The sequence below is a fragment of the Sinocyclocheilus grahami genome, unplaced genomic scaffold (genome assembly GCF_001515645.1).
Source record: "Sinocyclocheilus grahami isolate Dianchi unplaced genomic scaffold, SAMN03320097.WGS_v1.1 scaffold59.1, whole genome shotgun sequence".
Taxonomy (NCBI): Eukaryota; Metazoa; Chordata; class Actinopteri; order Cypriniformes; family Cyprinidae; genus Sinocyclocheilus; species Sinocyclocheilus grahami.
In genome coordinates, this window is record NW_015505238.1 from 1,196,100 (window position 1) to 1,221,121 (window position 25,022).

At 35.7% G+C, this 25,022-nt stretch overlaps 3 protein-coding genes across 6 annotated transcripts in view; 2 read left to right on the forward strand and 1 right to left on the reverse strand.

The window, feature by feature from the left end:
* The window catches only part of LOC107584388 (vigilin-like), a 29,941-nt gene extending 27,782 nt beyond the window's left edge, over positions 1 to 2,159 (reverse strand). Inside the window, exons 1-2 of the mRNA XM_016270979.1 lie at positions 2,096 to 2,159; positions 990 to 1,069 (exon numbers count right to left, since the gene is read on the reverse strand). The gene's annotated coding sequence lies outside the window, so the exon portion shown is untranslated. The remainder of the gene's footprint in view (positions 1 to 989; positions 1,070 to 2,095) is intronic.
* A 1,060-nt stretch (positions 2,160 to 3,219) lies between these two features.
* Positions 3,220 to 21,017, forward strand: LOC107584389 (rho guanine nucleotide exchange factor 15-like). 4 transcript variants are annotated; one of them, XM_016270980.1, is made up of 13 exons: positions 3,220 to 3,635; positions 6,210 to 6,700; positions 11,341 to 12,087; positions 12,967 to 13,021; positions 13,147 to 13,214; positions 13,407 to 13,660; positions 16,185 to 16,345; positions 16,699 to 16,851; positions 16,972 to 17,101; positions 18,493 to 18,567; positions 18,973 to 19,065; positions 20,474 to 20,628; positions 20,837 to 21,017. In XM_016270980.1, exons 2-13 carry the CDS (start codon positions 6,298 to 6,300, stop codon positions 21,015 to 21,017), a joined length of 2,475 nt encoding a protein of 824 aa, XP_016126466.1. In that variant the 5' UTR covers positions 3,220 to 3,635; positions 6,210 to 6,297. The 4 variants fall into 4 exon arrangements, with proteins under 4 accessions (XP_016126466.1, XP_016126467.1, XP_016126469.1 ...); XM_016270981.1 differs by having other exon boundaries at positions 12,970 to 13,021; XM_016270983.1 differs by lacking the exons at positions 3,220 to 3,635; positions 6,210 to 6,700 and adding an exon at positions 8,043 to 8,445.
* A 3,407-nt stretch (positions 21,018 to 24,424) lies between these two features.
* LOC107584403 (vesicle-fusing ATPase-like) overlaps positions 24,425 to 25,022 on the forward strand; it is a 29,978-nt gene continuing 29,380 nt past the window's right edge. Inside the window, exon 1 of the mRNA XM_016271005.1 lies at positions 24,425 to 24,519. Within this exon, the coding sequence (XP_016126491.1) occupies positions 24,508 to 24,519 (12 nt within the window). The 5' untranslated portion in view covers positions 24,425 to 24,507. The remainder of the gene's footprint in view (positions 24,520 to 25,022) is intronic.

A 25,022-nucleotide genomic window follows, 5' to 3' on the forward strand; every position in this document is an offset into this window, starting at 1 on the left:
AGAGGAGGGACATGTGGAGAGAAAATAGCAAAAAAATAAACAATATAATAGTATAGAATATAGTACAAACACACAGCCATCAATAAAACGAACTAAAAGAGCATAGCAGTAAGGGACTACTTTAATTTGAGTGATAAAGTGCATGCTGAGCTCTATTCTCAGTGGTTTCAGCAGCCCAGCAGGGCCCCGGCACACACTGGCATCTCCCTGAGCCCAACAGCATCTTTCTCCACCTGAGCTCTCCAATTAAAGACACTGCAGCTGTGAAATCTGACGAAAAGCCTTGTGTGAGCTCGACTAATGTAACAATTATTGATCGTTGTTTAAAACGATAACTGTTTAAAATTGAGTTTTCAATCTTTGAGATGCCACGGACCCCAAAATATGATCGTACTTGTCTGAGGGATCCTCTCCTAAAATTTAAACAGCATTCTTGTATAAAGACCTAATTTATACGGTGAAAAATTTATTTTATAAATATGTCTAAAATATTGTTTAAAAAATAATGATTACACATTTTTAACTTCTTATAGTACTCTACTGTTAGATGTAATATATATTTATTTTAATTGAATGCTTTTTTATGCATTCATTTAATCACTTACCTTTTTACTAATTTAATCAATTTTTATTTATTTAAAGCAAAGTTTTAATTTTAATCTTATTTTCACTAACTATTTTTATATTTTTGACATTATTTTTCTCTAAACTTTTCCATGGACCCCCTAGCGCTCCTTTGGAGGCCCCTGGGGGTCCCCGAACCCTACATTAAAAACATCTGGTCTAATCAAATGGTATTGTTCATTGAAAATTATATATATATATTTTTTTTCACTGAAAGTTACATTTTCTCTGAACAGTTTTCAGAAGACTTCACTGCAGCTTATACACTGCACACGTGCATTAAAAACAAGTTATATTAAATTATGTAAGTGCATGCAACATTCTTTGATGTCACAATCATGCCAAAGCCACACATTTTTACCCACCTGCAATGGGTCGAAAACCAGAAAGTCCGTCCAGGTGGATGCTACTGAGAGCTCTTCGGTGTCAGTCTGTTTGTTCAGCCCTGTGTGGGTGAGGTTAACAAAGAGAGATTGTAACCAGCCTTGTGATTACATATACAGCATAAAAAAAACAGCATCTCGTAGCAAGGCCCTCTGAGGTTGACCAAGGAGGGGGGGCGAGTCACAGTGGTCTGTCCTGTGGGAGGCAATAGCTAGATGTGGTGCTAAGGACAGCCTCCACTTCACTCTCAGGTGACTAGGTATCTAATTGGCATGTGGGTGTTTGTGCTTACTGTAGTGATGGCAAAAATACACACACACATTGTATTTACACATGGGATTGACACATTTTACACATATTCATCTAACACTCATTGAGAGAGTAAATTACCCATGTAGTAGAATAATACATGTAATATAACAAATTTTGGGCTAATAGGCTTGTCATTATTTTCTAATATTATGAGGATCTAATTGCCGAGTGGTACTTTGTCTGCTCTTGCGGTGATAAGTGTGTGCAGGAAAAAATGCCTTATATACACAGCTTTTAGGTATTGAGGGACCTATGCAAGCCACTTGCAAATATATATATTTTTCATAACCTGCATGTTCAATATCAAAACAAACAACAATATAAGCAATTATCGTGCTCTCCTGTCTATTTTCATACTATATAAAATTAATATATCTTACACTATCAAGATCCATATCATCTGCAAGCTCAGTGTAGAGCAGCAGATCTGTGTAAACAAATACTGAAGCAGGCTAACAACACTGCATGAGACATAACAGCGCAACTGTCAGTTAAAACAGCTGTTAAAGCCTTGAATATCAAAGTGAGGGACAGATGCATTCTGTATCGTGGTGATAGTCTTAGTATTATATATTCTAGCCTGCAGAATATTCAGGATATCTGAGTTTAGCTGGCCAGCTAATCTGCTACATGTAACAGCTCGTTAGCTACAGAGCTAGTGTCTATCTCTGCTTTAAATACGGTCATCTGATTGCAGAAAACGCGGATATGTTCATTCAGTCAGCAAAACAGTGCGATAATTAGCACGTCTACGGAAACAAAAGCAACAGATCACCTTATCAGACGAAAAAGCCTAGCCGCTGGTCTGCTGACAGTAAACACTGCTGCTGAGAATCGACTCTCCAACTGAATCGAATCTTTGATTCATAAATTGTATTCTTCTTCTTCTTGAAATTTTATTGGCGGTTGACAAACAACAAAATGGTGTATAAATTGTATTCATGAATCAGACACATTCTTGTATGTTTATTTATTTGTTAATGTTTTCATGTAGAAATCAATGTTAAATTCAAGGAAACAGATAATTATTTTATTAAAAAACGATTCTTGATTTGTAAATACTGGTAGATGTACAAATAATATCCTATTGGATTATATTGGATATTGTACAATTTACTTTAGATTTCTTTGTCTCTTTCCTTTACCTTTAAAGTGCATTTCAAGTAATATTATTTCAGTTTAGTTTCCATCACTACATTTGTGGCTTTTGCTATGCAATTTTATTGGTTTATCACAAGTGGAATGAGTAAACAAAAATAATAATTATAATTTGGAAAGACTAAAAGTAAATCTTGTATCCTTAGCAAAAGATCGGCTCTTTATGCCCTCATTCCTCCATTAAAAAATAATTAAAATCAACAAAATGTGTGATTCGCTTGTGGAAGAGAACAATATAAACGGCCATAAATCATTTCGGATTTGCAGGGACTGTAAAAAAACAAACAAACAAAAAAACATTCAGGGTTTGCAGTGGTAACATTACTCCTCTGAGACTCTCCTGCTTTTCAAAATAAAAGACTTGTCACAAGTCGGTTGTTCAAGATCGGTTTTGTCTTCAACACCTCATTTAACATCGTTATTAAAACGTACGCAATAAACTAATCAAAAAGACAAAATACTGTTTATTAATTTTTTAAGGCTCTAAAGACAGTCTTTATGAACTATATTTTCAGCCTTACAGTATAGATATTCTATGTTCCCTGTTTATTTTTGTATGTTTATTAAACAGTTTTGCTCATAGTAGATAAACGGCCATTTCGTAAGTATTAGATGATTTCAGGTTTTACTGTGCTTGATTCCCATAAACCTGATCCACACACACACACACACACACACACACACACACACACACACACACTCACACTGAGAGTCTCCGCTGGGTGGCAGCCAAAGGAGGGTGTGCTGCAGACAAGAATGGGATAGGGTGCGATGGGAGGAGGGGTGTGTGCACTAATCACACTGTCCCTGTCCGGCTGTTCTTACCCACACGCTCACGGGAAGGAAAACAAAGAGCCAGAGATGCGCGTGGATTTACTGGAGAGGACAACAAAAGAGGAAAGACGAAAGTAACGTCTGATCAGATCCGTACGGATATGAAGATCGCGCTGGGATGTGGCGATCTGTTGCTGTCATTTTAAAGAAATGTATTAACATGGATGTCTGTATAACTGCTCGTACACAGATGTGTTCATGTGCACTGTGAGAGTTACACCACGCCACTCTAATGTTTTTATTTTTATGAGGAAGTTTGCTCTGGACACATTTCAGGAACTCGCTTTTCTTTATGGATTATATAGGAGAGTGAGACACATTTGGTAAGTAGTCTGGTGTAATATTACAGATATGAATTTTAGAAGCCTCAGCTGTGAATGCAGTACTGCATCTTACTTATTTGTTACTATGTCTGTCAGATATATAAATAAATGCTAAATCAATGACAGGTTACAACATGTTGCATTACCACCATTCGGTTCACACAGCAGATCCTTATTGGTCATGTGTACAACATAGAAATATTGACTTTCACATTTAATGTCGATTTTTCATTGGCCCATTGTTTCTGAAACATTGTCATGAATGATTATGAAAGAGATTAAGTGTCAGGTCTGACAATACAAAGGAATTTGTAACCCAGTGGATTACACACGCACACACACACACACACAGGTTTACATTTGTGAAAAGTGGGGACATCCCATAGGCGTAATGGTTTTTCTACTGTACAGACCGTATACTCTATTGCCCTACACCAACCCTACCCCTAAACCTACCCCTTACAGGAAACTTTGTGCTATTTCAGATGTTCAATACACTCCATTCTGTGTGATTTATAAGCGTTTTGAAAAGTGGGGACATGGGGTAATGTCCTGAAAAGTCACCTTCTCCTTGTAATACCTATGTCATACCTTTGTCATTATACAAATTTATGTCCTCATTTGTCACAAAAACGCGCACGCGCACACACACACACACACACACACACACACACACACACATTTGTATATCTAAAAGGGGACCCTCTATAGACTTATATTGTTTTTATATACATATAAATACTATAACCTAACCCTAACAGAAAATTTCTGCATTTTACATTAAAAATACTTTTTATTTACTTATTAATATTTATTTATACTGTTGCTCTACATCACAACATCCCAGTGATTCTAAGGAATTTAAGCAAAGCCCAGGTTCTCAACAGGAAAGGAGGATTCCAACCTCAAGATGTTTATAAGTTGGAGGGGAAGTGTCTTGTACACATTTTTGGTAAAAACTGCTCAGCAGGGGATACTTGCATGTCCTGTTGCTTGAGGGGATGTTTATACCTTATTGAAGTTTGAAATATCAGAACGATGTAAAAATGACGAAACATTATCGCCCTTTTAAATGATAACATTTTCATCCATCCTGTTTCACCCCATGGGAAAGCATTTCTTTCTGGCTTTGTTTAATGTTGAGCTTTGTATGTTCAGGGTATCAAATTAGTGCACAGCAGCAGTGGAGAACTTGACAGACCTGCTGAGTCTGTCAGAGGGGTGCGAGTCAAGTGAAGTCAGTGACGCCAAAGTTCAGCCTGACTATAGAATTGTTGACACACCCGTTCCCTTCCAATATTTCCAGAATGGGTTTATTCCAAACCAAGATTCTAAACCAGTTCCATTCAAGGCATTGGTATTGTTTTTAAATAAGGAGAAACAATAAGCAATAAAATGGTATATATGTACCACTAATCATATTATTTTAATCTCATCATGCATAGGCTTTTGGAATCTGAAAGGTCAAAGTACCTGGCATGTACTATAAACATGACATACAAGCACATTCCTAGCTTAGTTTCATACTGTTTCCAGCATGCCTTTTCACTAACCAGTCTGATTGCAAGTTCAGCTCATATTTTATATACATTTATTATAATTTATATCATATTTTATATAGACTTTTGCCTGTAAGAGCAAAGTCCTGTGCAGTTAAACCTGTACGGTGTGAGGTAACTCCAGTACAAGGATCACTGCTTTTTATTTTATTTAATGAGTTACCAGATGCTAATCATCGTGACAAATATTTATGTAGTTTTGAGGACTTTGACTCCTATAGATGACTGAGGTTTCAATTACAGTACTCTTCATGAGGGATATGAAACTGAAAGAATGGAAACTAGGGCTGGACAATGTATTAGTACTATATTGGTTATTGGCTGATATTGGAGTTTTTTCTTTTTTTATATAATATATTGTATCTGTCAATATTAGATATTTAAGTATGCATGATTTAGATTAATACACTGTTAAATGTAAACTTTAATAAATCTAAAATATATATATTACTTCTTTGTGATGTCTAAATTAATTCACTTGTAGCATTTAAAATGACTTATTTTGGTTTTAGTGTTTTAATTCATTTGTACAAAATAATATAAATAAAAATGACATGTAAATTCGCCCTATTTTCTAAATGCATATTTTAGATCTGAATAATTCATCTGTGCATATGTTTCATCTTTTCAATTTTCATAAAGTTGAATCAAAATGCAAGAATTCTCCACTAATTGAATCTGCTATATAACCCTGTCCCTTCAAGTTTACAATCATGTGCCTCCACTTTTTAGTGCAATGCCTAACAATTTAAAAATCAATCAACAATAAATACAACAACCAAGTCACCAGACTACAATTTTGATTAATTTGTTACACTCTGATGTTCGTCACAACATGGAATTCTGTTTCATTGTGACATTAAAATTTACAGCCCATTTAGCTGTATCAGCCAGAATTTAAATATATCTAATGAATGCACTGCAATGTCAGGTGATCTGGGATTGATCAAGTGATGCAAAGAGTCTGTAAGGGTGCATCAGTCATGTTTAATGTCCTTACTATTTGTTACTGCAGGTTGAAGATTGAAGGCCCTCGGTGACCCTGCTGCCTGGCCTCATATTGGCCAGGTTGCTTTGGTTAAAACATCAAAACCAAGATCAGGATGTCTTCTCAAGAGTCTCAGAATCTGCCTCAGAAACCTGAGGTTAAACAAAGACCCCCGGTTCCCATCAAGCCGTCCAATAATACCTCAGACACTTCATCTGTGGAAGGTGCAGCCTCACAGAACTCTGGGAATGTCAAAAAGATAGTCAACAAATTCAGCCAGCCAGAGGATAAGATTCCAAGTGGAGATATAGCAAAAAGCACCAGCATAGAATGGAGACAAAAAAGACCTCCTGCAATAAAGCCTAGACGCAAACCGAAAAGTTCTTCCCCCACCAGTGATGGCAAGGCACCTCCTCTGCCTCCAAAGACCAGACAAAATCACAGTGGACAGAAAGACGAGGTGGACTGCCAAGAGAGACAAGAAGGAGCTTTGAGTGCTGTTGATGGAAGCCGATCAGGTATGGTGTATTTACTTTTTTTTCAGGATTTGTTTGACCTACTTCCATGGAAAATCTCATGGATTTTTTTTAAAGGATTTTTTTCTCCTCCACAATATTCAGTCACCAAATTTTAGATAGCCGTAAAATGTAAAGGAATACTTCACCTAAAAATGAAATTAGCTGAAATGTACTCACCTTTAGGCCATCCAAGATGTAAATGAGTTTGAGATTTCTAGATAGACAGAAAGAAATGAAGACAAGGATAAAGATAAAGAAGTACTATTTACAGTATTAAATTAAGGGACACTGCTACTAAACTCATATTTTAATCAGCTTTAATCTGATCTTCATCTGATTGGGTGTTGTGAGAGTAAACTCTGCTGCTCTCTGTTAATGTTGCTAGTAATCTTGGAGAGATGGAATGTAAATTGCTAGTTTGGTTTTTACAATATAATTTCGAAAGTGACTTTGAATGTGAACTCTGTGTGGGACACACTTCCGGAATTCAAGCGGTTTGTGTTCCTAAAACTCGTGTCAGGTTCATTTTTAAATTAAATTGATCAACTTTCTTGTACTTGGATGTTTTATTGTATATTTATTTTTAATTCAAAGAAGCATAATTCAGGCGTAACTCATCGGAGGTCATTTAGGCCCTGTCCACACGGAGACGCGTTTAGCTGTATACACATACATTTTGAATCGTATAGGCGTTTTGTCCAGACGGATCCGGCATTTTGGGAGAGTGAAACCGATATTTTTTGAAACCGGGTCCCAGAGTGGATAAATCTGAAAATGTGTTTTGTGGTTTCGTGTGGACGCAGATATTTCTTGAGACGAGGGAAAAAAAAGATTGGATAGGGAAAGCTCTGGCTTTGTGTGGACGTAGCCTTAGTTGTTGGTCAGTCTGTAGGATTATACAGTTTGTGTCGTCTGCTGAACACATGGACAGATGGGTGTGGGGGGATAAAATAACCCCTCCTGGAACTAATTATATTAAAACTACACTACCGTTCAAAAGTTTGGGGGCTTTTAAAAAAAAAAAGTGCCTTATGCTCATCAATACTGCACTTATTTGATCAAAAATACAGTACAAACAGTACTGATGAATAAAAAGCTTGGAAGAAAAGCCATTATTAAATATAAATCTAAAATATGCTTGATATACTTGGAATATGGAATATTACATTTTGTTAGTAATTCAATTGTAGATGTCTGCCTAAAGACTTGAGCCTTTTATCCAGATTGTGTCAATAAACATTACCATAAAGGCTGTTCCAAAGTTTAAGAGCCATAACAGAAAAAGCTTGACCTTTTTTGTTTTTTTTCTTACTTAACATTCCTGCTGGATATTATCTGAGAATATATTGTTTATAAAACTCTTTTACAGTGACAATTATGTGAACTGAGCTAGTTTGACTGTCTAGGAGGCTTGGATGTAACATGCAAGTGGCCTTTGTGTGATTTATGTGATTATTGGGGTAATAAACCAGTTTCCCACCCTTAAGTTCCTGCATTCAACTAGTCCAGAATCCGAGAGGGTTTTGAGCAGGTCAGTCACCTGTGTAGTGCAATGGCAGAAGGGCTAAAACGAGCATTTAGCAAGATCAAGCAAAATGTATTTGAGGCGATTGAAGATCTGCAGGTTAAGGAGGGGGAGGAGGGATCGACACAGCACAAAGGTTCCATGCAGAAGTTGACGGCACTGATAACGGCAGGCTCGAAGGGCGAGGTGAACCAGTCAAAGCAGAAGCAGAGAAGAGATGGTAGTCCAAGATCTTATACACTGGAAATCAGAAAGGATATGAAGCCATTCGAGAGCATTCAGTCATGGTACTACTAAGGGTTGTAGATCAGTCTTTGCTGCAGCTTGTTTACCATGTTTATGTAAGGTCCAAAGATGTATAAGAGCGTCCATTAAAAAAAAAACTTTTAAAATCTACTGTCAAGTCTTTAGAAATGTACTCTTTGTATTCCTATTCATTTCATATGGTTTTGAAAACTTTTCTGCTATTTTCTAAAAAGTTTAAAGGAAATGATTCAGAAAATGTCATGTGGTGTAAGCATCAAGTAAAAAGTGATCTTTTTTCCTAACATCATGAACATGTTTTAATTTTAAAAAAAAATTTTAAATGTAAAAAAATTTAATGTGTTTTTCAAGATGTGATTTTTTTTCCCCAAAGCATGGATTTTTAAAACAAGACACCACAGGTGAATGTAGTTTGAAGTATAGATAGATAGAAATAGATCCTTTCCAGTTAATTAATCACACTATATTATGTTTTTCCAAACGGTTTTGTTCAAATATGCGAATGTTGCATTATTATTAAAAACACACTCTAGAACAGAAATATGAACATTGGATAAAGCCAGATTACATTTTTTTTCTTTTGCTGACATAGTAGAATGAAAGGTTTTAACCTCTCCATAATTTAGGAAAATACCAGTTTTTTAGGTTTTTAGGAATAAAATATTATTTTATCATTCAGGTGAATGTTACACGAACAAATCACTCTGTAAAGACCTGAAATAATCTTAGTGCATGAGAAAAAAAAACTAATTTTGAGACCTTTAAACCTTTTAAAATAGGTATTGTAATTGGTGTTTACGGACATAACCAGTGTTGGGGAAAGTTACTTTTAAAAGTAATGCATTACAATACTGCGTTACTCCCTAAAAAAAAAGTAACTAATTACGTTACTTAGTTACTTTTTATGGAAAGTAATGCGTTATATTACTTTTGCGTTACTTTCACATCACTTTTTAAATGTAAGCAGGGCTTGATTGTTTTTAATATAAGTTCTATTTATAGCAAATATAAAAGCCCTTTCACACCAAAAAGTGTAATGAATAAACCTCATGCTGAAGCAAAAGTAAATTCACATCTGTACAGTAGAACGCAGGAGAAGAAACACTCTTCAGCAATTAAAAAAACAAAGCACAATTGTTAGTTTATCTAACATCATTTTTGCCTATTAGTATGGTTGAACTGGATCAAAGGTCAGCAGAAAAAATATTGATTAATAAAATGGGATTAGATACTTGTGTTATTTAACATATTTAATTATTGTAACGGGGCTGACAAGACATGAGACGTGTGGATCCATATGCAAGCTTTTTATTAGGAGAAGACGTGGTCATAAAACAGGCATGGGTCAGATAAAGGCAGACAGGTATATGGCGGGCAAAACACAAGAATAGTCCTAGGGCTAGCGTAGGTCGACGATCGGCAGACAGAATCACAGGGGCGAGACTAGAGGGATAAATCCAGGGAAACAGGCAAAGATCAGAACCGAGAAAACTGGCAAGGCAAGGCAAGGCAAGGCAAGGCAAGGCAAGGCAAGGCAAGGCAAGGCAAGGCAAGGCAAGATAACAGGAACTAGGAAAACTAACAGGCTAAGTAATACTCGGCAGTGAATGGTAGTTTGAGTGAGAGATATATATTGATTAATACTAAATCTGTTTTTTGTGAGTGGGATGAATTAATGCACATTCACAGTCTAGAACTACAGTAACATGTTCACACAATGCACACAACTCCTCTGCACTTCCGATTTCTCCCAATATGGGGACAGGAGACTTGTCAGTCAATAAATGGGAAAACAAAGTAACTGGCATTACTTTTTTGAAAAAGTAACTCAGATATTTTCTTGTAAATTAAAAAAGTAATGCTTTACTTTACTAGTTACTTGAAAAAAGTAATCTGATTACGTAACTCGCATTACTTGTAATGAGTTACCCACAACACTGGACATAACTAAATAAAGTTTAATAGAATTAAACACATAAATTAGTATTTTGGATGTTTTCTTTCAACTAGTCTGAAAGAAGACATGTTATGGAAGCAAAATATCCCAAAATTGCTAAATTGATTAGTGCATGAAAAAACCTTTATGAGTTAATGCAAGACCTGTAGTGTTCCATAGCATTTTATAACCCAAACTAACATTTATTCATTTACATTTTTTCTCTATTATGATAGCAGGACAGTCATATCATCCTGGCATTTTTGACTTTATATCCCAAAAATTATTTCTGAATGATTTTTCGTACAAAAAACATGCTCTTCGTAGAAGAGGTGCATTCAAGTCATTGTATGGATTGCATTTTTTAAAGATAAATAAATAAAATAGCATCACATTATTTACCCATCTTAAAGTTCATTTATTACACAGCTCTGTGGAATACTTGATTCTGATTGGTCAGTCGCGACATTCCGAGGTATGTTATCCCTCGTTATTACACGGCTCTGTGGTATACTTGATTCTAATTGGCCAATCGCGCCAAATTGAATAACACACCGCTCATCCGGGTACTACGATTTTTCTTGACCGGTACTACTTATATGCTTAACGAGTCACTCCGCTATCGTTGACTGTCTGGCTCCATCTTGTGACTGAAAACACTTAACCACCGCGTGACGTGTTACAATGGAAGACTTCAGCATTAATTTCAACATATATGGTAAAAACAAATCTTTTTAGCCGTGTAATAAGCGGGATAATGTACATCTAGCCGGTTGTTATCTCAGAATAAACCCCTTCAGGCTGATACAAGACCCCTCCGCATCACCCTGTCGGGGGTTTATTCTGAGATAACAACCGGCTGGATGTACATTATCCCTTACTTAAACCCTGACCATAATCCATGTCCTCTTCTAGCTCCTGATGGAAAAGAAGGCAGCAAACTGCGAGCAGAGCGGGATTCCAGCCCTCTTCCAGAGCCTCAGTGTGAGAAGAACTGCGGCTGTATATGTCACCTGCAGAGGCCTGGCATGAAGCTCGTATGGGTGCCAATAAGCGAGCAAGATGATGATGAGGGTGAGGAGGATGAGATTGAGTACAGTGACACGGAGGACCAGAACGAAAGAGGAGAGGGAGAGAACGAAGACAAGTCAAATAAGGAGCCGGAGTCTTTGAGTGAGTCATTAGCTGAAGACGAGAACAAAAAGGAGCTGCAAATTACAAAAGACAAGTTTCAGGAGACTCGTAACCTAATAGAGCAGCAGCTGAGGAGGAAATCGGACCCTGGACCTCCAACGTTGATCACCTCTGCTGTCTCATTTCCCCAGACTCCTCTAAACGTCCCCAAAGACCAGCCTTTGGAGGAGCCAGAGGAGTCCATCTACGATGTTAGCCTGGAGGTGGTCACTCCACCCAGATCTCAAAAGGGGCCGGACACTGTAAGCAAGGACACCCCTCCAGCCGTTCCTCCCAGAATGCCTTTAGATAACAGGGGTCCTCGCATTATTCTGCCTCAGCCTCTGGCACGTCCTTCGTCCCCTCTGCTTCCCCCTAATAAAGGCAGCCCACCTGCCAGTCCCCGACTGCAAAGACCTGCACCACCTCCACCAGCCAAGACCTATGAGAACGGAAGACGCCTCAGCAATTATTCTCTCAAGTCTATAGGTACATAAAGGCTTTTTAAGTCAACGTGAAATCAAAATGGACTGTATTCGTGTTCTTAAAAAGATGAATTATGTTCCAAACAGTGTTTTTTTGTTGTTGTAATTTTTAGCAATTTTGTTATTTGATTTTTTCATTTTTTATTATTATTCATTTAAATATTTCTGTTTAGCTCTTTTTTAATTCAGTTTAGTTTGAATCATTTCAGTACTTTTATTTACTAAAGGACTTTTATTTCAGTTATTCGCCAAGATAACCTTTCTATTTTTTATATGAGTTTTAAAGTAAAACAATAAGGTTTTGTTAGTTAACATTGTTAATGCATTAACTATGAGTAACTAACAATGAGCAATACGTTTTTTACAGTATTTTAAATTTTTGTTAACATTCATTGTTAGTTCATGTTGGCTCAGGTCTATTAAATAACATTAAAAGATAAAACTCTTGATTTTAATAATGTATTATTAAAATGATAAATTAACATCAAATTAATCAAAAGCTTAATAAATGCGTTAGAAGTGTTTTTCATTGCTAGTTCATGTTAACTACTGTAGTTAAATAATGTTAACAAATGTAACCTTATTGTAAACTTATAAATTTTAGTTAACAATAGCAACACTGTTCCAAACATGAATGACTTGTTTTTTCAGAACAAATTATTTTATGAAATGCACATTGTTCACAAATCAATCAATCCTGACCGTACCTCTTTTTTTTTTTTTTTTGAGTATACTGTTTCACTCAGAAATGCTTTATATAACAGAAGTAAAGTATGGTTGCAGCATTTCTTTCAGTTAGGTGTCTCAAACAGACATTTGTTGATTATCTCTGTGTGTTTGTTTTATTGTACTTAATTGTTGGTTTCTCCTTTCTTGACATCAGCAGATGAGAATGACAGTGCAGGGGCTCATGGGGAAAAATGTGGATCCACTGAGAAGTATATACGTTTTTGTTTTTTATATTTCTTTCATCTCTCAAACAGTTTCTGCTCTCTTAAGCTAATTGTAAGTCACACAGCTGTCACATTTGACTTTACTATGTGTAACTCAATCTCTGTCACAGCTCTAGACCTCCACGAGCCATTCCACGTTGCCAACAAACTGTTAACTTGGGAGCTGGGGTGACTGAGGGTATCATTTTTTTTCTTATTGAATACATTTCCGGTTATAAATTGAAAATTATAAGACAGACATGATGAAAGTTAAGAAAGAAACACTATAAAGAAATTGTGGTGAATGATATATTTCGTACATTAGTAAAAAGTCTCAATAAATTGATTTGAGGGGGTTTGAATTTAATACCATATTTTCTGACCCTTGCAGAGCTGTATCAGTTTTACACAGAAACATATATACACAAGGAGATCAGGAGGACAGTATGTCGCAACATCAGTAAAACCAGCATGGACTTCCAGATGGACCCACGCATTACATCCAGCCGAGAGAAAGGAGAAACACGTCCCAGATCCAGTAGTGTTCCAAATCTCAAGCAGAGCAATTTATGGCGGGACCAGTCGGCAGTACGAGACAGTGGGGTCCTGCAGACCCTAAGTCCAGAGGAGTGCAAGTACCAAGAGGTGAGCAGAACATGGTACAGAATGCAGAGGAGAGCATGTACTTCATAGCCAGTGCTGAGATTTGAGGCTTTCTGTGTTTGGGGATATATGGGGATAAAAGTCATTTGAGAGGAAAAGAGAAAAGAGCGAGCGGATGGAAATCTGTAGGAAAAGACAGGATGGAAAGGGGTGGATGGGAAAGGAAGTACAAAGAGTGTTGACCTCACCAATATGTGACCCTGGACCACAAAACCAGTCACAAGTAGCACTGGTATATTTGTAGCAATAGCCAACAATACTTTGTGTGGGTCAAAATTATCGATTTTTCTTTTATGCCAAAAATCATTAGAATATTAAGTAAAGATCATGTTCCATGAAGATATTTTGTAAATTTCCTACTGTAAATATATCAAAACTTCATTTATATGCATTGCTAAGGACTACATTTGGACAACTTTAAAGGCCATTTTCTCAGTATTTAGATTTTTTTTGCACCCTCAGATTCCAGATTTTCAAATTGTTGTATCTCGGCCAAATATTGTCCTATCCTAACAAAACATACATCAATGGAAAGCTTATTCAGCTTTCAGATGATGGATAAATCTAAATTTAGAAAATTTGACCCTTAATACTGGTTTTGTGGTCCAGGGTCAACATGTGTATACTACCGTTCTCAATAAGATAATAGGTGTCTAATGCTCTCTGAGACTGCAGTTGTTTTATCAAAAGTATAGTAAAAACAGTAATATTGTGAAAAATTATTACAATTAATAAAATAAAATTCTAAAATACAATTTATTCCTGTGATGCGAAAGTGAATTTCAACAGCCATTACGGTATGATTCATTGGAAATTATTATATTATGCTGATTTGGAGTTTAAGAAACATTTATTTTTGTTGTTGAAATGAAAACAGAATGAATTGTAATTGAAAACAGCTGTGCTGCATTTCTTTGAAATAGAATTTTTGGAGCATTATAGATATCTTAGTGTCACTTTTGATCAATTGAAGGCATATTTGTTGAAAAAAATTATATTGACCCCACATTTTTGAATAATAGTTTATTTTTTGCACTTATAGAAAATGAAGGCATGAATAAAGAATATTAAGTTTTTTTTTAATTAAATTGTTTTCTTCACAGTTAAACCATAATTAAAGAAAATCCCATTCTTAATGTTTTCATTTAAAAAAAGTTTTTTTTTTAAATAATGTTTTAAAATTTAAAGAAAGTTAAATTTGAAAAGTCCTAACATGTATTATTTTCTTTATGCCATTAAAAAAAATCTTTTGATTTTGGGGTTAAGTGTGACCTGAAATATGGCAGTATTTAAAATTAGCGTAATACAATTACAGAAGATAATAACAGTGAATGTGGAAAAAAAACTAAGCTGTTACTACCAATATAAAGATTTTACATTTTGAGAAATTGATGAGTAAATTGAATTTAAATAATATATAGCACTTTTTTTTTATAAAGCACAGTTCAATACAACTCGTGTTGCCCAAAGTGCTTCACAATCACAAGCTAAGAAACACAAGAAGATAGCAAAAATATACACACCCACATCACATAAACTTTAAACCATTAAAAAAAGCTCCCCATTTGTGACCCTGGAGCACAAAACCAGTCATAAGGGTCAAGTTCTCGAAATTGAGATTTATACATCACATGAAAGCTGAATAAATAAGCTTTCCATTGATGTATGGTTTGTTAGGACAATATTTGGCCGAGTCACAACTATTTGAAAATCTGGAATCTGAGGGTGCACAAAATCAAAATACTGAGAAAATCACCTTTAAAGTTGTCCAAATGAAGTCCTTAGCAATGCATATTACTAATCAAAAATTAGATTTTGATATATTTATGGTAAGAAATTTACAAAATATCTTCATGGAACATGATCTTTACTTAATATCCTAATGATTTTTGGCATAAAAGAAAAATCAATAATTTTGACCCATACAATGTATTTTTGGCTATTGCTACAAATATACCCCAGCGACTTAAGACTGGTTTTGTGGTCCAGGGTCACATTTGTATTTAAAAGATGTTGTTTTAACATAGATTTGAACATGGGTAAGTATTTGGCAGATCGAATAGATTGAGGGAGGTCATTCCACAGTTTAGGGCCTGCTCAAGAAAAAGCTCTGTCACCTCTATGTTTATATTTTGTCCTAGTAGCGCAAAGCAGATGTTAATTTTCTGATCTCAAGGATCTAGAGGTGTAGATTGCCACCATAGTACTGGACAAATACACAGGAGCTAGATTGTGCAAGGCCTTAAAAACAAGTATGAGGATCTTATAAATAATTCTAAGTCGTACTGGCAACCACTTTAATGAAATTAGTCACATATTCATATTTCTTTGCCATCTTGATCATTTTTGCTGCTGCGTTTAGGATTTTCTGTAAATGCATAAGTGCTCGAACAGCAACTCCATAATAAAGGGAATTACAATATTGGATAGAAGTGGTTTAGTCTTAGCTAACAGACGTAAATTAAAAATATATATATATTTATGTGTTTCCTTTCTTTGTGTGCAGAGCATGTTCGAGGTGATTACATCAGAAATGTCGTATTTGCGCTCTCTGCGTGTGCTAACAGAGCATTTTATGGAGTCAAGTGACTTGAATGACACACTTATTAACATGGACAAAAAAAACCTCTTCTCAAACATTCTACGCATCCAAGAGGTCAGCGAGAGGTGAGTGCCTGTGTGTGTGAAATGAAGACATATACAGTTTAGATTTGCTGAAGCAGCACTGCCTGAACCAAACAAATTAGTTTTCTTTATATACATGAACCCCATAGACTACATTTGCAGCATTGTTATTGTACAGCAACAAATGATTTTCCAGGTGTAACCCATCAGAATTTGCTGAGACAGCCGCGTTTGATGTTTTATTAATAGAAAACTATTAAACATGAAATCTCAGGACAAATACATCATCAGCAACTAATAGTTTAATGCTTCGACGATGCAGTGTAGACTGTAAAACAAGTCACAGCAGTCACAAACATTCATTTACAAATACCACTGTCTGTTGATGTTCACAGGTTCCTAAAGGACCTGGAGGAGCGTCTAGACGAGAGCGTTATCATTTCTGACATCTGTGACATCATCCACTATCATGCCCAACATCATTTCCCTGCGTATATCGACTATGTTCGAAACCAGATTTATCAGGAAAAGACCTATAGTAATCTAATGTGAGAAACTCATACACCTACACACACACAAGCACGAACTCAAACGGTTTTGTCTAATATTTTTATCATCCATTTATTTTGTATTTTCTCACTTGTTCTTTTGCCTTATATCTGTCACAGGCAATCTAACACTCAGTTTGCCACCGTAATCACCCGACTCCAGGAGTCGCCCATTTGTCAGCTACTGCCCTTTATGTCCTTCCTGTTGCTGCCCTTTCAGCGAATCACACGCATTAAAATGCTCATCGAGGTGAGTGAATCATTCACATAATCCACTTTAGAATTGTTTTTTTAAAGACATTTGTTACAAAAGATTTCTATTTTTAATAAATACCGTTCTTTTGAAATTTCTATTCATGTAAGAATCCTGAAAAAATTTGTCACAAAAATACTAAGCTGCACAACCATTTCTTGAGCTCCAAATTAGCATATTAGAAGGATTTCTGAAGGAACTTGTGAGTCTGAAGACTGCTAAAAAATCAGCTTTGCCATCACAGGAATAAATTACATTTGAAAATATATTAAAATAGAAGAAAAAAAATCATATTTAACAATTTAACTGTTTGATCAAATAAATGCAGCCTTGATGAGCATAAGAAACTTCCTAATGACCCCAAAATTTTAAAAGGTAGTATATATGTATTTGTTGGAACCAATTTCAATTGGTTTTGGGAGTTTTAGTTTAGTTTTTGTTTCCACAATTATACTTCGTTCGCAAGGCATCACATTATAATCAAGCAGAGTTGTCTTAAAAGGGTCATAGGATGCTACAACTGAAATGTGTGTTGGCAGTGTGTGTACACAACCACCCTATAATGATAAAAATCCACCCGGTGTTTTTTTTTTAATCTCGTTAAATGTTTTCCCCTTTCTCAAATCGAGCCGATCTCAGATGCCTGTCTGTGTGACGTCACACTGACAGGCCCCTCCCACGATAGTTTGATTGACAGTAGTGTTTCAGCACAGACTGGACTGGCGTCTTACCTCAGACCTGCCCTGACTGAGCTGTCATCAGTCCGCCATTGTTTCACCGCTGGAGCAGATGTAGACAAGAATGACTCCTAACAAGCGATTGAGGTGTTCTGTTGTTGGATGTAATAATGAACATAGCAGTCGTTATTTACTCCCGACATCTGAGCCGCTGAACTCGCAGTGGATTACATTGTTTCTGAAGGGAATGCTCCCCCGATCTGCCTAAATGCATCTATGTTCGCGCGAATCATTCATGATCCAGCCTCATCTACAGAAGAAGTGTGTAATGTTTTGTAATGAATCTTTGCAAATCGCCTTTCCTAATAATGTGCTAATTAGCAAGTTTCAGATGAATGCGGCTAAAGTAAACAGTCTCTCTGAGAGCAGCTTGGAAGAGAGGGGCGGGTCAGCAGAGCTCATTAACATTTAAAGGGAAATGCTACAAAAACGGCTTAAGCTGAAAAGAGCTGTTTTTGACAGGGTAAAAAAAAATTGTTTTTACACTACCATTGAGAAATTTTAACCAAACTATGTTACAGACTTTTCATTAAGACCCTAAAGAATCATATCAACTTGTGGAAAATGGGCATCATATGACCCCTTTAAAGTGATCCAGGTAATATGAAGATAATCCAGATTTTAAAAAATCTGTTTTTTTTTCTTCATCAGAACATCCTAAAGAGAACGGCTGTTGGGACAGAGAAGGAGCAGACAGCATCTAAAGCTCTGGACTCTGTGTCCAAGGTAAACACCTCAAGGTCACAGTAAATGAGCCCTGTTTTTTCCTCTCATTATAAAGCCCACAGTTCCTTGATCAAACTAGACCTCATTGTTCCCAGAATAGCCTGTTAGAGAGGAAGATAAAAGGAAAAGAGAGCAAGAATAAGGGGAAACAGGGGGAGAGAGTGGAAAACAAGGTTAAATGCAGGTCGGGTCACTGGAAATATACATTTTATAAGCATGCCATATTTGATAAAGTAGGTTTTAAAGCATTAGGCTAGTAAAAGAAGTTTATTTGTTTTTTATTTTCACGAAAGAACCCAAATAGGTCATGTTTAATATGTTTGTCATGCATTCAGATTCAATTGTCTGTATGGAAAGAATGTTTTTGATGTGATCTTAAATAACTTGTTACGCATGTCCTCACAGATCATTGAAGAATGTAATACTCAGGTTGGAAAAATGAAGCAGATGGAGGAACTTATTCAGATTAATGGTATGCTGGAGTTCGACAAACTTAAGGTAAGCAAATTGACTCTTGTATTAAAGGGGTCATATGCCCCGCCTCTCTCAAACACGTCGTTTTCAACAAAGCCCCCTCCTTTGACAAGTGCAGTCTGCTCTGATTGGCCAGCTGACCCAGTGCATCGTGATTGGCCGAACACCACAAGCACGCGTCGGAAATGTAACGCCCCTTACCATAATCGCTTCAGCTTTCAAAGTAAATATCAGTTACTAATGTTGTTAGTTTTACCATCAGTTCAAGCCCGAAAGGGCAACAGAGTTGTGTGACAGACACAGTGATGATGCAGTACACAAGCCGCGGTTAAGACAGCTGACGTGCTATGATTTCTGACAGGCAGTTCACTCTCCTGTGATGTGACCCTGTTCCCCTCACACACACACACACACGACGCGTTACTCTGCGCTGCGCAAAACTCCGCATTTGAACAGTCAATAGCAAATACTTAAACTAATAACAAATCATACTTACAGTCGTTGATTCAGAAGTGCCAGATTGTCATAGCAAAGTCGGAATTGACCCTTTTTTTGTGCATAAAATGTCCATAAAATGTGTTGCACAAGTTCGAACATCTGGGTTGTGCTGTTCTGTTGTAAATAAATCTTAACCAATGATTCCTAATTGCATCTACTTCCAGAAGGCCAGATAAAGTGCTTTTGCACTGAATCACACAGCGTCTCCCTGACATGGCTGCATCAACACTGCTGTTCCTGAAACCACGCCTTCTTCTTTGCGTGAACATTTGAGCAGCATTATGCTAATATTTCCACATCGTGACGTAGACATGTGGGGGCGTGTTAGAACGTTTTAGGGTGTTTTAGGTAGGCGTGATTGACTCTTAACTTTTATAAAGAATATCTCTTTGGATTTTAGACTTTAGTCTTTGCAACTTTACAGATCTTCTTTATGCACCAAGAGCTTGTAACACTCCAAAGAGAAAGGAAAACTTGAAATCGCATCATTTGACCCCTTTAATGTTTATTTAGTTCTGTTCCTTAAACCTGTCTTTGTAAAGCAATTATTATTATACAGATGGTTACAGTGGGATTTAAAATTCTGAGGCCACCAGTGAAAATTCCTCTGTTTTGTATTTGTTTTTAAATAATGAACAAAATAATTACAATGTGAATGTCACATGATCACTTGCACAAATGTGTTTACTTTTGATTAGCGACCCAAATATATTGTAGAATCTTAGGGTGCGTCACAATCAGCTCCCTGGCTTCTTTTTGATTCTACCAAAATGTTTTTTTTTTTTTAATGCTTTATTGAAAAAAATAGGAATATTTACTATTATATTTTTTATATAAAAAAAAATCTATATTTTTAAATATATTTTATAGTCATTATTTAAATTGATCTATTTATTTGTTTAAATGTTGTCTCATCATTGAATCATTTATTTAGGCGGTGCCAATTATCTCTCAAACACGTTATTTGGAGAAACGAGGAGAACTGCAGGAAGTAAACAGAGGAGGGACATTCTTGAACCTCCGCCCCAAATTCAGCCCCGTCTACCTCTTTCTCTTCAATGACCTACTTGTTATTGCCAGCAAGAAAAGGTAGAAAGCTGAAAAACCTGTTTGTGTTATGACTTTACTCTGTTTTATGAGGGTTACAAAACACTGCATTATATTTACATGCCATTTATATGCATTCACTTTTTTTAATGATCTTTTATAAAAAGTAACACCCCTGTTTGCATTTGCTGTTTAGTTAATCCTCTTGTTTCTGAATCAGACTTCACTCATTTGTTTCCCTGTGCTGCAGTTCTGAGCGGTATGTAGTCCTCGATCATGCCCATCGCTCCCTGGTCCAGGTGCAGCCTTTTGGGGAGGTCACATCTGTCCTCAGCCTGGAGCACTCCTTCTCTCTGACTCTGCTGGAGAATCACCAGGGACGCCAGATGGAGAGAGTTGTCAAAGCTCCTACACAGTGCGTGGAGTTATAAATAAACTGCATACTATTTATTTTACTCATCCATGATACATCGCTCCATTATGTTTTGAGCTCATATTCTGATTTTTATTTTCCTGTTAGTAATTCAGATATACAAGTCTTGTTAATGTACACTACCGTTTAAACATTTGGGGTTGGTAAGATTTTTGTAATATTTATGAAAATCTTTACCAAGGCTACATTTATTTAATCAAAAATACTGGAGAACAGTAAAATGGAATAACTTAAATTTCTATTTTAATTTATTTTAAAATGTATTCCTGTGAAAGCAAAGCTAAAGCAGCCATTACACCAGTCTTCAGTGTCACATGATCCTTCAGAAATAATTCTAATATGCTCATTTGTTGCTCAATAAACATTTGTTATTGTCAATGTAAAAAAAAAAAAAAGATACAAAAAAAACCATGATACATTATTTCAGGATTCTTTGATGAATATATATATTTTTTAAGTACAGCATGTATTTTTAATAAAAATATTTTGTAACATTAGTGTCTTTACTGTCACTTTTGATCAATTTAATATATCCTTGCTAAATAAAAGTAAAAAAAAAGATCTCACGCACCCCAAACGTTTAGTGCATGTATACTCATCGCATTAAAAGGAATACAAATGCACAAAAAATTATTTAATAAATATCTATATCAACAATGTATCAGAAGGCATCCACAATTTGGATAAAAAAATATTGGAATTTTTATTATTTTTTATTAATATTTATTTTTATCTTTATTCTCTCTCTCTCTCTCTCTCTCTCTCTCTCTATATATATATACTGTATATATATATATATATATACTGTGTGGTACATTGAAATTAAATGTTTTTGTACAGTTGGACTGATAAATTGATATTTCCAGCCTAGCCAGAAAAAAAAGTCTACCGATCATCATTTACTCATCATGTCCTTCTAAACCTGTATAACTTTGTCTTTTGTAGAAAAAAGCAAAATGGTTATACTGCTCTTTTCTATTTCGAATGACATGAAAGGAAGTAAATTAGGACAGATTTTCATCTCGGAGTTAAAAACCCAGTGTCACATTTGAGTGTCATGTTCTGCTCCAGATATTAAACACTGTTGTGTTTCATGCTTAGAATTCGCTGACTTCTCAGAAATGGCATGTTCCAGTGTGTACACTTTCTCTGAATGTGGAATGCTCCATTAAAGCCACACCTCTTGTTTTGTGAGACTGTTTGGATGTGTGGGAATGGGGGTTGGTGTAAATGTACATTAAACTGCATTTTTGATGTAAAAACATGATATAGAGAGTAATTTGACTGTGAACAGTGAACAGTTTTTTTTAATGGATTAATTTATTGAATCTATGGACAAAAGAGTATCTAAAATAAAGTTTACAATGTTTTGTATGATACATTAAGGTTTTATGGCCCATATCGTATGATATAGTGAGAATATGGCGCTCACACTCCAAAGAGGAAAACAACTTGTGTGGGATTTATATGGCCAAAACATAATATTTGGCTAGCTTGTAATGTACAGTACATCAGTGAGATTTTTATAACGGTATAGTATAACAGACTACTTACATAAAATACATATAAGTATTAGTATTAGTTCGTCTGTATTTCTCCTAATAATATGTCTTAGTTAGATTATATTAAATGCTTAGCTTTATGATCAAATCTGTAGTTTTAATTCCTTGACAGCCCTGTAGTATGATACTTATATATTAATCATAAAAAAGATGTATGGATAATCAAGTAAACTAAAGTTGCTTCAAGCTATGTTCATCTTGACACATTACTATTATTATAAAAGTTATTCTTATGTTTACTTACGTAAAACCATTAAAGATTTCACAGCAAAAGCACATGTACCACAACCTCTGAAGCTGGAAATTGTTAGTTAGATTTATACTAACAGCCCTTTTGCTTACTTTTACTTACTAAAACAATATGAGCCATCAATCAGAAGGCATGTAGAAGATTGCGTACAACAGGTTTTTCACAACAATTTTAATGATAATTTAAGGGCTTTAGAAATTCATGGTCGAAATCCATATGACTCCGGCGCCATCTAACGGGCAATGTGCAGTTTGGAGTGCATTCATTAGTTTGATGCGACAAAGACCTATGACAGAGCTACGGTGACAGAGAAGTGCAAAACAAATCACACGATGTATGGATAATCAAGTAAACTAAAGTTGCTTCAAGCTATGTTCATCTTGACACATTACTATTATTATAAAAGTTATTCTTATGTTTACTTACGTAAAACCATTAAAGATTTCACAGCAAAAGCACATGTACCACAACCTCTGAAGCTGAAAATTGTTAGTTAGATTTATACTAACAGCCCTTTTGCTTACTTTTACTTACTAAAACAATATGAGCCATCAATCAGAAGGCATGTAGAAGATTGCGTACAACAGGCTTTTCACAACAATTTTAATGATAATTTAAGGGCTTTAGAAATTCATGGTCGAAATCCATATGACTCCGGCGCCATCTAACGGGCAATGTGCAGTTTGGAGTGCATTAATTAGTTTGATGCGACAAAGACCTATGACAGAGCTACGGTGACAGAGAAGTGCAAAACAAATCACAATTCTGAAAACAAAATAACAAATTACAAACGCAAATGCAAGTCTAAAAAACAAAATAACAATTCAGAAAACACAACAACAATTCAGAAAACATTATAACAAGTCAGAAAACACAATGACAAATTTGAAAACAAAATAACAAGTCAGAAAACACAACGACAAATCTGAAAACAAATTAACAAGTCAGAAAGCACAACGACAAATCAGACAAACCGGAAGAGGTAGGTATAGTTTGAGACAGTGCCATTGGTTTGGGATTACTCACCACTGACTGGACGAGACATCTGTCAATCAACGAATACAGGAAGAACCAGCCGAAGAACCACAGATTCATGGTAGAAAGTTCGGAGATGTCTATTTACATTTAGTTAAAAGTGGCTGTAAATCATCAGCTCCAGTGGCGCAGATGGATAAGTGTGTGTCATTGGCTTTTTGACGCGATTGACCCGGGTTCGATCCCGCCTTTTGACAAACTTTTTTTCCCTCCCTTTTCGAATTTGTCATTGTGTTTTCAGACTTGTTATAATGTTTTCTGGATTGCTGTTGTGCTTTCTGAATTATTATTTTGTTTTTTAGACTTGCATTTGCGTTTGTAATTTGTTATTTTGTTTTCAGAATTGTGATTTGTTTTGCACATCTCTGCCACCGTACAGAGCAAACATGAGAGGGCAGGAATTTATACATATGAGCTCAAACATACACACAATACATAAATTATTATAAACATTAAATTAATTACACGTTTTATATACGTTTTTAGATACAATTTTAAAGTTCGTTATAAAATAACAAAAAGCTCGTGCTTTTATTTAGGTGGATTTACACTTCCGGTTTGATAGCAGCATGGTCACTAGGGGCAGCGTCTAGTCGTGTTGCTCTTGCGGAAGTCATCTTGATCACCTGATAAACGCAGAAATGGCTGGCAGGGTGAGTATTTCTTTCTGATTAAAGTTGTTTTGGTGTCGCACAGAAATAACTCATAATTTCGACAGTCTATTCAGCACTTACAGGGCTCAGCTCCATTCATACGTGCTGTGTTTGCACACTCACGCAGTACCGGAAGACAAGTTCTACAGCTTATGCCTTTTCAGGAAACCACTACTTTGCAGTGTTGCAGAAACAAAAAGTCACGAGGATATTTACCATTTTTAATGTAGAAGCGACAGCTGTTTTCAAATGTCTGAAGAGTGACTTTGGCAAATGCATGTTAATATAACTGTAGCTGCTTTCATTACAGATAATTGAATCAAGTGTGAATGAGAGTTATTATATTATAATAGATAAACGCTGTTTTTGACAGACAGCAAGGTTATTGATTTATTCAACTACCTAAATGAAAATAAATATACAATATAAGGGTTTAGTTTGTGTTGTGTTTCAGTCATGTATAAAGATTTGGACATACAGAGGTCTGCAGTGTTTTTATTGTT